This window comes from Bombus bifarius, unplaced genomic scaffold (assembly GCF_011952205.1).
Source record: "Bombus bifarius isolate JDL3187 unplaced genomic scaffold, Bbif_JDL3187 scf7180000008421, whole genome shotgun sequence".
Taxonomy (NCBI): Eukaryota; Metazoa; Arthropoda; class Insecta; order Hymenoptera; family Apidae; genus Bombus; species Bombus bifarius.
In genome coordinates this window covers 353,756-367,214 of record NW_022884651.1, presented here as the reverse complement: position 1 = coordinate 367,214, position 13,459 = coordinate 353,756, and the positions used below count along the sequence as shown (strand labels likewise).

General features: G+C 30.0%; 2 protein-coding genes and 1 long non-coding RNA gene across 5 annotated transcripts in view; 2 read left to right on the top strand and 1 right to left on the bottom strand.

Moving 5' to 3' along the window:
* Window positions 1–5,785, top strand: part of LOC117212948 (glucose-6-phosphate 1-epimerase) — a 38,228-nt gene extending 32,443 nt beyond the window's left edge. The window contains exons 3-6 of one of the 3 annotated variants that reach the window (XM_033458118.1): window positions 697–755; window positions 1,123–1,460; window positions 1,931–2,239; window positions 4,722–5,785. In XM_033458118.1, coding sequence (XP_033314009.1) covers window positions 697–755; window positions 1,123–1,460; window positions 1,931–2,239; window positions 4,722–4,730 — 715 coding nt within the window. In that variant the 3' untranslated portion in view covers window positions 4,731–5,785. Of the gene's footprint in view, window positions 1–696; window positions 756–1,122; window positions 1,461–1,930; window positions 2,240–2,330; window positions 3,980–4,721 lie in introns of those variants that run through there. The other 2 variants (XM_033458117.1, XM_033458116.1) reach the window with 2 other exon arrangements.
* A 3,629-nt stretch (window positions 5,786–9,414) lies between these two features.
* Window positions 9,415–11,241, bottom strand: LOC117212954 (putative SERF-like protein). The gene is made up of 3 exons (XM_033458123.1): window positions 11,095–11,241; window positions 10,309–10,420; window positions 9,415–9,964 (listed from the first exon to the last, which is right to left on the bottom strand). Exons 1-3 carry the CDS (start codon window positions 11,099–11,101, stop codon window positions 9,886–9,888), a joined length of 198 nt encoding a protein of 65 aa, XP_033314014.1. The 5' UTR covers window positions 11,102–11,241; the 3' UTR covers window positions 9,415–9,885.
* Window positions 11,242–11,316: 75 nt separating this feature from the next.
* On the top strand, window positions 11,317–12,698 carry LOC117212959. The gene is made up of 2 exons (XR_004488569.1): window positions 11,317–11,444; window positions 12,048–12,698. It is a non-coding gene; the product is annotated as an uncharacterized LOC117212959 (long non-coding RNA).
* The last annotated feature ends 761 nt before the right edge of the window (window positions 12,699–13,459 follow it).

The following is a 13,459-nucleotide window of genomic DNA, read 5'->3' as shown; positions in this document are numbered from 1 at the left end:
ATTTTCTGTCAAACTAATAAATCTATTCGAAAATTAGCTAAACATGGCATTTATTATATATAAGGATTGATTATTATCGTACATCTGGAAATCTAGAAATTAAAAGTCTATTTTCTGTCAAACTGATAAATCTATTCGAAAATTAGCTATACATGGCATTTATTATATATAAGGATTGATTATGTATAATTCTCCTACCAAGTCGTATGTTTGGTCTCTGACAAAGACAACGTAGAAACATCGGATTACAAAGAAAATACAACCTGATTTAAGTAATCCGTATGATGAGCATGACTCAATGTCACGAGTCAAAGGATCGAGTTATTTATGTAGTATCGTAAAAAAAAGGCCTGTGGCGGCACTCGATAGCAAAATACTATCATTCAACACTAACTAGTCGCGCGACGACAGCGCAGTGGTTAGCGCCTTAGGTTACGAACGTTCGGAACCCGGGTTCGAATCCCGGCGACCGGAATCCGATTTTTCTTCCACGATACAAAAATGAGAAGAAAAGCGGCCGTACCCAGCAGCGACGCCTACACCCTTAAGCACTCACGATACTACAATTTATAAATGTTAATTAATAAAAGTAAAACGTTAACGATAATGAGACCGAACGTGTGTAAATCGATAGAACATATCGTATGGTTGCGATAGATACGCTGTTTGATTTTAGTATCATTTTTTCTATTTCAGTAAGCAAGCGGTATTCGATGGGAAGAAAGCCATTAGAGGAGGCATTCCATTCGTTTTTCGTAAGTACGCCAGGCAAAACGGAATAAATAATTGCTTGGAGATCGACAAAAGAAAAGTTATTAGGAAAAATATAGAGTGGCGGACGGAAGAAAGCTTAAAAGTTCATTTGGCAAGAAACATGGTAAAACGAAATTACCGAATAACGACAATCATCACATTTTCTAATTACTATTGTTCAAGTCAAGTAAGCAAAACTTAGCCATTATTTGCATAAAATTGTCATGGTAAAACTTGTCTCGCTTTCAAATTCTAGTCGGTACATCTGTCCCGATGAAATACCAATTTTACCATTTACGACTGTCTTTTGTCCGCCACCAATATACGGAATTAATAATATTAATCGCGTATTGCCTCCACTTGACGCAGCACAATTTGGAGCATGGACGTTTGGACCGCCTCATGGTTTTGCTAGAATCGTCCGTTGGAACGTAGAAAAGCCGCCTGAACGTTTGCCGAGCGGTGACGTCGAAGCAATTTTCTCTATTATGGACAGCGAATTCACCCGATCAATGTGGAATTACCCATTCAAATTGACATACAGACTGATACTTCGGGAAAAGGAACTACATTTTAACATTGGCGTATACAATCCTAGTAAAGATCATACGTTTAGTTTTAATTTATTGCTGCATACTTACTTTAAAGTGCCAGATGTTAGGAGATGTCAAATTACCGGCCTTCATGGATGCACGTTTATCGACAAGGTATAATCGTAGCAACGTTATCGACGATCAACAAGGTTGAAAAGGACAGAAAGTTCCTTCCGTTTTTTCTAGCCACGATTCAATTGCTCTAAAGAAATATTATTTCCAAGTAGTTGCTTTTCGTTCACCTGGCACGAGTTCAAACGCAAGAAGCCACGCGACAAAAATTGCTGCAACTTGCAAGAATTGCACGCTCGGACTGTCGCTTATTCTTTGCAACTTGGACTCCGTCTCTTTCTCTCAACATTGAACAACAATTGTACGCCGATGGACTAACGAACGAATAGCTGAATGACACCGATCGAAAGACACGTAAATCTGAAAGAAACGAATACAAAAGAGCAAACACCGTTGTTCGATTTGGCAGTAGAAACGGAACGAATTTTCCCTTCGAACCAATAAATCGGTTTTTTTACTATTGATTAATTTTTCAGAAATATCTACTAAAAGAAACCTATTCTTCCTTTCAGACAAGAGACAACCAAATTTTTCAAGAAGGTCGCGACGTAGTGACCGTGTGCGAATGGACAGACAGAATTTATCAGAACACGCAGCCAGAACACATCATTACTAACGTCGTATCCGGTAGGAAAATGCGAGTACAAAAGTACAATTTTCCTGATACAGTGGTTTGGAATCCGTGGCAGGAAAAGGCTCGTGACATACCAGATTTCGGCGATGACGAGTTTCCCAACATGATATGCGTGGAAAGCGGACACGTCAGCAGCCCTGTTATATTACTTCCTGGAACAGCTTTCGAAGCTAGTCAAATCTTACAGGTATAATAGTAGCAACACATCTAAAGTAACAATTATTCTTATTTTTTTTTTATATATTTTCCATCTAATAATTCAATAATGTTATATAAAGCGTAGGTTGTCGACAAATTACAAACAGATTCCTGAAAAATACAAAACGATTGAAAGATATTAATCTTTAAATGTCCGGATTACACGTGATTATCACCAACGACGTTCACAACGATTCACAATAGCTCTACGTTCGTTGCATTGCACAGGAGTATTATTTACATCACAAGTATCATTTCGAGCAAGATGTTACCTTATTCTACGAAATGACGAACCATTTATCCTAAACGATATTTAATCGTACAATAGATTCTTTACAAGAGAATTCTCTCATTTTCTCATCGCATGTTAGTTAACATCGCATGCACGTTCTACGATCTAGCACTTGTTCGAAAGAAATTGATTAGCAACTGCCAAATACACTTACTCTGTATACTTGTACAACTCTTACTATCTATCTTGTACAACTAATACTCGAAAATGGAAATTAACACCAATATTTTTATGATACACCAAGAAATCTAATATGCCACGAAACGACAGAATACTAATTTTGATGAATGACAACTTGTAATTTATTATAAACAACAAGGATAAAGATTATCGTAAAATTGTATAATTATTAATATCGACTGTAGCAGATACTATTTGCGGATATAAAGAAACGCGTTGAATTTAACAAACAAAAACGACGACCTTCTTTTTCTTGAAAATCCACTCTACAATTAAATGCTGTTAGATTGTTTACGTATTTTCAAGCTACAAGTGGTCCATATTATCGCAGAATCAGCAACAAATACGCCAAAATTTTTCTTTCTGAATATTAAACTCTGAGAGTGTGTGTGTGTGTGTGTGTGTGTGCGCGTGTTTATTTATTTATTTTATCGTGATAATCGCCTCTTCTCGCAGTGCTAATGAAATTTCAAAACGTTCCATATGACAGATTGGATAACATGTAATACAAGCGAGTATGAGGTGATAGAATGACCTAAATAAAAATAAATAAGAATTTTCGTCGGAGGCTTAGTTATCGAGAAAACTGGCTTTCCAAATTTCTTCGATATAGGAAAAGACTCAATCGGAACACACGGCAAGTACAACAATGACAATGACCTTGTTTTCGAGTAACAGCTTGCGCCTTCTTATCTTCTTTACGCAGACTCGGAGACAGCTCCTTTACCTACCTCCCCATTTGAGAAATTGCTTAAAATGATCAGATCCAGCATCGCCAGGAGCACGAATGCATCGCATCGCATCGCATCGTACATTGTTCAACTATTTCCAACGGCTTATACGGATTTATACATTGTTGATGGCCACGTTGACGATCAAACAGTTTCAACGGACAACGTCAACGTACCTTTATATGTAAACAAGGGATTTTAAATGCCTCGATAACCAATGATCGAATGAATTCAAACAAGGCCAACACGACCTACCCACCCCGCATATATATTTGTCAGGAAATCGTTGATCCAAAATCCAAGTAATACCCACAGCATAGAGTAATAAGCTGTGACTCGAGAACAAGCGTGCCGAATCCTGTTTAGTTAACGATTGGTCTAAAACTTTATAATAAACTTTCAAATTTACTTTACTCAGAAACGAAAAGAATCATTTTATGTCTGCTTCTACGTATTATTCAGCGTTGTATTAAATTTTGTATGAAATAAATCGCGCTCTTAAATTAACAACTTTACTACATGTGTACTACATGTATATTGCTTTAAACACTTTATTTCGGTGCTCGTATTTCACCTGTTACAGAAACCTTACGAACGTAAGTGTTCGGACGCCTTCGTTAGCCACTGTTTGCCACTTCTGTTTCAATTTGTCCTTTCCTATTGTACGGTTGCACTGTTTTTTCACATTATATACATTCAACTGTGTGTTTGTTTATGTGCGTATGTACACATGTGCGTTTACGTGTGCCGACGTTGTCAACGACCACACCTTGTTGTTGGCAGCGTTTCTTTCTGACTTTTCAAGTCAATATTTGTGTTCTGATATTATTTATCGGATGCTGATTCTACGATCTTCTTCTTTTTATCCATATGTATTACCCAATTGTACTCCTTGTACGATTGTATTAATTGTAAAAATCGCTAACTTCTTCGTCATATCCATTCGAGTATTCAATTCCGGTTAGAGCCTTGCGTCTTTTTCCTTACTGTCGTACGTTCTAGCCTTGTTGTTTCGTGTTTGCATTTATGTACCCTTATTTAGATACCCTTAGGTATTTTTTATAATTTCTTCAGTCATTTCTATAGATATTCCTTGGCGATATGCTCGTGTAGTGCTTCCTTTGCCCATTTTATTTAAACAAATTAAACAGATCGTACAAATTATACAAATTAAACAGATCATACAAATCATACAAATTAAACACCTAGTAATAGTTTCAATTAGCTGTTCTAATATTTATACGAATTACATTACTTCTGTACTTTAGGTAATGTGAGTAGAGGGTGGACCAACGCCGCACGTAACAGCCGGAAATAATACGAATTCGTTATTTCCGGTTTCCTCTCCACCAGGTACCGTTTGGCCAACTAGTACCGGATGGCTATATATGCCACCACCTCCTCCACCACCGCCACCGCCACCTCCACCACCATCAACACCTTCGACACATCCATCGCGCTTACATGCTCACTGTATCGCTCAAACTTGCACTATATGTTCTCTCAATCTTTAAAAGGAATATTACGAAAAATCAACTTTCACATACTTCTTTCATCTTTTGTTGCTTTTATCCACTTCTCCCACGATACTTTTACAGCAACATCTACAATATTAAATATCACATTATAATTCATTTCAATTAAAACCCTATTCATTTCATTACATCAAATCATATGTTTCCATGTCTTTTCTATCGTCGCTCAATAGTATCGTTATGCAACATAATTGGATACAAGTGAAATGCAATTATAAAAATATATCGACGTACATATAAACAGAACAGATATAAGAAGTTATTAATAAAACTTGTTTCTTCCTATTATATTATTATAAATATATACTTAAAATAATATGCTACGCAAAAATAATAGCTTCAAACTATTGCAAATTACTCTGCAATTACTATTCAACCTACGAAGGAAAGGTTACTTTTTAAATTGTTGTTACAGCTAAACAGAGTAGCGTCACGCTTGAAATATGAACTTTTATTGGTTTTTAATAATATTGATGATATATAGTGGGAAAACGTTCCTATATTGCTATACATTGTATATTGTAGTCTCGTGAATCAAAAACGAAAAATCAGTAACGTATCTTCAAACTTATTTAGCTAATTTGACAAAAAAGCTCAATGTTCGGACAAGCAAGACAGAAACATTATATAATTAATGTGTTTATCAGCTGTGATTAAAAAATATATATACATATTTCTTTTCATTTTCACTTTTTACTTAAACAATAAAGACATCTTTTCGCCTAAATTATACCATATGACATTTTGTTGTTGTGTTTCTTTCATAAATTAATGTAATAAAGTTTTAGCGCAGATATTACAATGTTCATTGATACTTATAAAGTGATGTCTCACATTCTCTAATAACTCCACTACTTTATTTAGAAACAACATTTTTAATATTCCCAACCAATTTTCCATTAGACAATTTTTATCTCAAAAACCCCAAATGTTACTTGGCTATAAATGTATTATATGTATTTTTTAAACATACTAATACGAAACGTGTAAAATGTACGTACATTCTGATATTGGAGTTGTGCTGATATTTTAAAACATTCCCGTATTTACGTTCTTCTTCTTTTTTCTTCTCTTCATTTTTTCTCTTTTCTTTTTTCTTCTTTTTCTCTTTTTATTCTTTTTCTTTTTCTAAAGAATCATAATTTTCTTCCCCTATCACGCTACTTTCAACTATCTTATGTACAAAATTTTATGTGTTTTCCATACTCTCAAGTTTTATTATATATTTAGGAAACTTTGTAACGTGCAATTTTGGATACATTATTACATTATAGTTCTACTTCTAACGTATTTCAAAGGTATACGTAGTAAACTCACTTTAATTGTATTAACTCTGAGTGCACAACTCGTCTACAAAATGATACATACAGTTATGGTGCTAATATTACAAACACAATGTTTTAATAGTATATTATTCCAATAGTTAAGCTCAATTAGCATTTATTATTACTGTAATTTTAACAGAGGGACAAATTTTTGTCAAGTTTCCAAGTACACTATGCACTTTATATTGTATCGTATGAACTGAGAAAGGCATACGACAATGATATGTCTTCGAAATAGATGTAAACAGGATATTTATACCATATAATATTAAGCACTCTTAGTATAATAAAAACGACTCTATATATGTATTAAATATTTGTAAAAATATTACAATATCTATGTTATATTCAGTAATTAACTCTTTAGAAGCGAAATCGATTTTGAAATATATCTACAGGAATACAATTGTGTACAACACTATCTACGGTTTGCTATTAAGTCCTTAATATTTATACTGTTATTAAGATTTACGATGTAGATAGGATATATTAATAATTTAGTGCAAAACATGAATAATATGTCAAACATAAATATACAGGGTGTCTTCCTGGCCAGAGTGTGACTGAAATGGCAAGAGACAGAAAAATATTTCACAAAATAAAATTGAATAGCTTCGAATGGTGCATGACCTGCTGCTGTATGTGTTCACTCTGGAAGAAGTGGAAATATCTTGGAAATTTTAGGGTCATCTCTGTTTCCTTGACTAAATGAGACTATACATTCTCTTATATACCTATCAATGTATCTTTTTATTCTTTATTAAAAAAAAAAAAGAAAAGAAAAAAGACAATGGGGCAAAAGTTGTCTCGTTTACAAAATACTTTAACTTTATACAACTTGTCATATGAAATACAAGAAAAGAAATATCACAGTGCTTTTGTACTTTTCATGCAATGATTTTTACAAAATCAAAGTTAAAATATTTTTTAAACTAATTTCAAAATTATGGCTAGATCTAGTTGCGTATCCGGTATGCAATATTAAATGTACATTGATAAATAACATAATTTGCAGCATATTCAATTGTATGCTATAACACGTTACGGCCTCTGTGATAGTTTTCGTAACTTAATTACATGTCTTAGGTATTTTCTAGCGGATAAATAAGCGTTTTCACTGAATAGATAAGATCTTTAAAAAAACTGTTGTTGTTTACACCCTTATATACCTGTTCGAAATTAATGACATTATATTCATTTAAAAACTTTAATCGAAGGTCATAATTCTACTAGTAATGTTTTGCATTGGATTATTAAGATATTCTGATATAAGACACAATCAATATGTTAAAATTTATAATCGAGATTCTATTACATTAATACAGTCTTAAGTATGAATCTTAATCTTAATTATGAATGTATTCTTTCGTCTAACTCGGTAAGATATGTAACTTTTGATATTTGATTAATTACAATTTTTATTCCCCTACAAACATTACTATGGACAAGCAAATCGATTCATTAGTATCCGATTACAAATATGACTTGAAAAACTGGATAAAATTAAGCTTATATCTTAGAAATTTATCAGATTTACACAGTTTTATCATTTTCTAATAACTTCGGACATTATTCTTAACTCGTATAACAATATTCCATTTGTTAAAAGATAATTCTGTATTTACTTATAATTAGGTGTCAAGAATCTTATAAAAATACCTATTTATCAAGCAGAATATGTGATCTATATTTAATTACTAAAAAATATTCAAGTTAATATTGTTTAATGCTTAATCATTCCATATTTTCATATTGAATTTTGGAAAGTTTAAATATTTAGGCAAAGAAAATTTTCTCATACGGTAGACATATTTTAGTTGCTGCAAATTAGGATATTAATAATAGATAAATTCTACTATTTGATATATCGATAATAATACAATATAATTTTTGCTTCTACTATACTACATCTTTGTTTAAATGTGTGTGAAGAATATTTCTTTTACTTATTGTTAAAAACGCTGAACTATTTGTAAATCACAGTTCGTATTTATTTTACGAAACTTATTTACAGAAAAATTCAATTATCTGGTAAAATATGTTCTTTCCAGTAAAATGGAGGCAACATTAAGATAAAAAAAGTATTCCTATATTTATGATATGTATTGCTTATAATCTGCAAATTTATATACATATATACTCAAATTTATTCGTTTTATATTACGTACATTGAAATTGATCTAAAATAGAATGTAATACAGCATTTATATCATTATCATTGTTTCGAAAATCTTTCATACAAACTAATTCTTAATTCAATTATTTTCGTTCTTCGCTTAATACAAATGTATCAGATGAAAATTTATAGTTATGCTTTGGAACAGATAGTATAATTAAATAAATGCTCAATATATAATACGGTTCCTTATATATGAAAAGTTTGATAATCTATAAACGATTAATAAGAGAGGAAATCCTCTGCTTGTAAATGTATTAGTGAGCTAACAAACACAATTTAGTGGTAAACAAAATACAAATTTTGGATTCTTTTAGTTTTTTTAGAAATAAGTCGAAAATGGTTTTTAATTATACTCTATTTTATAAGGATTTTAGTCTTTAGAGGCTATATAACGTGCTTATTGTACAACATATTATCATTTTCTTTTTTTTTTTTATATATCTTATTATTAAGATTTTTATCTTTCGGCAAACATTACATATGAATTATTAGAAAATTTCACATTCTTTTATCGCTGTTTCATATATCCGTTTTAAATATTCCAAATGTTTGTAATTTACATTAGGCTTTTCAAGTAATAAATAAATATGTTGAATATGTACTGTCTCTGGGAAAGTGCAATAAAATGTAGGTAATGGTCAGTTAATACCGTTTCTTTCTTTGTAAATTCCATATATATTCTATCTTAAACTTATTGAAACTTCCATTAATACAGAAATTTCATTGATAAAAGATTAGAATTCCACTTTAATACAAAAGTACAATAAATGCAAACAAACGCACATAATAAAAATATATGGTATACCTGTTGATATTAATACCAATTATTTGAATGATCTGCTCTGTATAATATAATGTATTAAAGATAATCAAATAGAATTACTAATATTAATGTAGTATAGAGACAAGAAATTCTAAAATATTTATTTTAAAATTGAACAATTTATTATGAGCCAAACAAAATGACAATGTATGTCTCCTTCACGTAGTACAATTTATGAATCACTTATACATCATATTAAATAACTGAAAACTCGAATTTACAAATTAAAAATTAGTACTATAAATACTCTTATACTTAATTAATTAATGTCCTTATATCTAGGTGAACCAGTCAAATGTGCATTTTCTTTAACCATTACAATGTAGATAACAATATTTTTATACACACTGACTATTAATATTTTGCGAACATGATTACTTGTACCTAGTTTTATAATATATATTGCATTATACAGTCTGAAGATATTTTCTATAATTAAAAACACTATGAATTCTTTATGCACTCACATTAAGCATAGCCTTGATGTTTTAGAATCAAGAATTTTAAAACCATACTTAAAATTTTATTCTTGAATTCAGTCAAACAATTTACATTTTGCAATAGTAGGGATTATCTCGCACCCTGCTTTACTTTTTCTTGCTGCTCTTGTTGTTTCTTTAGTTGTTTCTCCCTCATTCGTTCTGCATCTCTAAAACAACGAAAACATTATTCACGTAATATAATACACAGTGTATGTAAAAAATTTGAAATTAATTATTTTGAAGTCTCTAAATGTTCTTACCATTCAAAAATCCTATTAAAACGAATCTAACGTTATCTAGCTTTTTAACGTAATTCTCAATGATAATTAAATTAAGTACAGAAAATATGTGCATATAACCTAAAATTTTATATTGCTTTGTAATTATTACATTTTGTATGTCTAAAGATTTATATCATATAATATGGCATGATGATTTTGATAATACATTCATAAATATCAAACATATATGAGCGTACAAAAAAATTTTAATACATATTAAATACTGTTACCGTGCTTTTCGTTGTTCTAATGAAAGACCCTTATTGCTGTCTTGTTCAGCTGCAGACTTTTTAACAGTCTTTTTCATATTTTTGGCTCGTGCTAACTCTCGCTGATTTCCACCTATATAAAAATTTGTAATATAATTGCATCAATTGTGAATAAAAGTTAGTCTAAGTAGTAGAATTTAACTGTAATTTAACATGAGCAAAGATTTAAGCAATAGAAATGAAATTACATTTTAATGCCTTATATTAAGGCATAAAGTAGTAAATTATAACAAAAATATAATAGTATATTCGCGGCAAAAGCACACAATAAATAACAAATATGAGATAATATTATAACCATAAACTCGAATTAGGAATTTTCTAGAAGTGCCAGTTTGAGCAAAACCTTCCAAAACCTAAGTACTACATTGAAATGATTATGTAAATTGTACAAAATGTGTATTCCTCGGCAAGAAATTGTTAAGATAACGAAATATAGAATAAAAACTCTTACACTTCGCAAAAAAATGTAAATGTAACAGAACAATGTAAGAGGGATAAATTCTTTAGATACGAAGGATTATGATAAAGCAAAATTATACATATTTATTAGAAATTATTCCTTTTACAAGTAAATAGAAAAAATGTAAACAATCAATTATAACTCACGCTGAAATATTGTATTTTCAATCTTTAAAATACATATTCACAAATGGCAGATACAAAGTATACACTGTTCCAAGTTTCCCCTGTTCTTTTATGCCTGTTTCGTATATGTTCGTATAAACAGTAATGCAAGTTACTTACGGGTCATTCTTTCAGTTCTTGACCTCCGATAAGCAAGTACTTAAAAGTTTGGCCCGATTAAGTGACGCGAAAAAGCACGTCCGAACAGCTATATTCCCTTTACGATCGTTGACTAATTTCTAAACTAAAATAAATCTTGCGTCGTCTCGGTTGACGAATATCGATGTAAATGCCATCTATACCTTGAATTGATCTTTTCTGACATTTTAAAAGTACAAAGCAGTTATCGCCTAATACGTAAATATAGCTAATAAATGAGAATAAGATCTCAAATATACATAAATAGTGTTTTTATAAATACGTAATTGGACAATAAATGTTGGACATCTTTTTCTAATTAGTTGTCAGTGGTAAACAATAAAATTTTATAACCTCTGTAATCTTACACTTTAGGTCTAGAATATATTTATATTGAAATATTAATTGTTATAAAAGAAGTTGCAGTTTTTGATCTCACTTATTTAACTCAATAATGATATTATTTGAAGTATGAAAAATGTGGTTATATTTTAACATTATTTTAATAGTTAATAGCTATTATTATTAATTCTAATAAAATGCAACAGAAGCTTTTCCTTTTCAAATAAAGTGAGTTGAAAATATTGAAAATTTATTTGATAAAGCAAGATATATATATATATATATAAAAGATATAACTTGAACATTTTTCAATATTAAACTATGGACGTTGAATTTCAAATCGTTTGATAAGATTTGCCATAGAAATAAAAAAGAAACTTAAATTTTATCAATTTTGATATCTTTGCCATGGTATTAAAATGTTTGAAACACCGCATATACCTTCATTATCAGAATATCAATTGTTTAGAAAACTTATATTTCAATATATTGAAGAATAATTATAGTGTATTTCTGAGTTATGATAATATAATAATATTTATTAATGTACATGTTACAATATAAATGTCAATATGTTAATATCTTAATTACAGAAATTATATAAACTATCTTTCATAATAGATATTTGGGACTAAATATCATGTTTTCATATGGAAAATGCAGAGAATTTTTGCATCCAGTATATATTATCAAATTGTTAGCTGCTACAAATATTCTGTGTAATTTTTATCCCAGTACAATACTGGATACAAAAGCATAGATATTCTTAAATATTCATAATATTAATGACAAATTTTTAATTTACTGGCAATTATCCATAATACATATCCATAATACCTATGTATTATTCTCCAACATAAAGAAGAAACTAATAACACATGAATGTATTATGAATGCAAACAAATGATTATTAAAAGATTTAGAGGTCATAGTTCTACAGTAATATATTAGTTTTTGAAGATACATGACAGTAAAATACCTAGAAGGATTTTATAAGTCTATCATAGGAACAGAGCATAAAATATTGTTATTTTAACAAGGATATGTTTACAAAATGCAGGCGTACTCTGTCAGTTAGTTTTACCCTTATGGTACTTAAGAATGAGAATATTTAAAAAAAAATAATTTTGCATTGTTAAAGGAATGTTGTTTTAAGCGTGTTCTTTTTTTATTTGGTGATAGTATCAATGTTACAATAGAATAAATTGTGAAAACTGTATGAATAAAAGTCATATTTACAAGTGGTTGGTTATGTACTTTTTACTGTTATAATATTTCATATATTAAGCTTCAAACGAAGCATTCTTTGATTTCTTTATTAAGGAAGAATAGGAGCAATATCTATTTATGTTTGTTTGTGTGGATAAGAGTGTTTAGGATTAACAACAGTAGTACAATTATTCTATTGAAAACCGATTTCATCACTATATGTACTATATGAAACATTTATTTTTAAAAGAAAAGGAGGGATAACGCATGTACAGGTTAAGTCTCGCAACGTGACGTAACTCGTAAATTAATTATTCGCTGTACAAAAAAATGTTTCGAGTAAAAGCTGTATGTATTACCATGGTACTACTTTCCAGAATAACAGTATTGTAATTGTTTTGTTATTATTTGGTTTTTTTTCATCAAAATATGATGGTCACCTTCAGCTTTTTAGATAGAATGCTTAACGTTTCTTCTCGAATTTGGATAAAGCATCAAACTTTACGTAAAAAAGTATTATACATGATAGAGTCTAAGATTAATCATTATCGAGATATCCTCAAATTAATCATTTTAAAAGATATAAATTGGAGAACACAGAGTTCTTGTTGACATCGTGAAATCAACCATCAGTTGTACATGTATATTACTCTGGCTGAGTCACGGGACATTTATTATAGGCATAGATAAATGTTATTACAAAAGAAAATCAATAATTTTTAATTGCGTGTATTATAAGGGACGCTAAGTTATATTATATTTTGAAGGTTTTTGTTAAAAACCTATTTTATTAAAA

Coding starts and splice junctions, on each gene's coding strand:
- LOC117212954 (XM_033458123.1), bottom strand. Junction 9,965..10,308: donor TTAGAACAACGAAAAGCACG/GTAACAGTATTT, acceptor TCGTTGTTTTAG/AGATGCAGAACGAATGAGGG.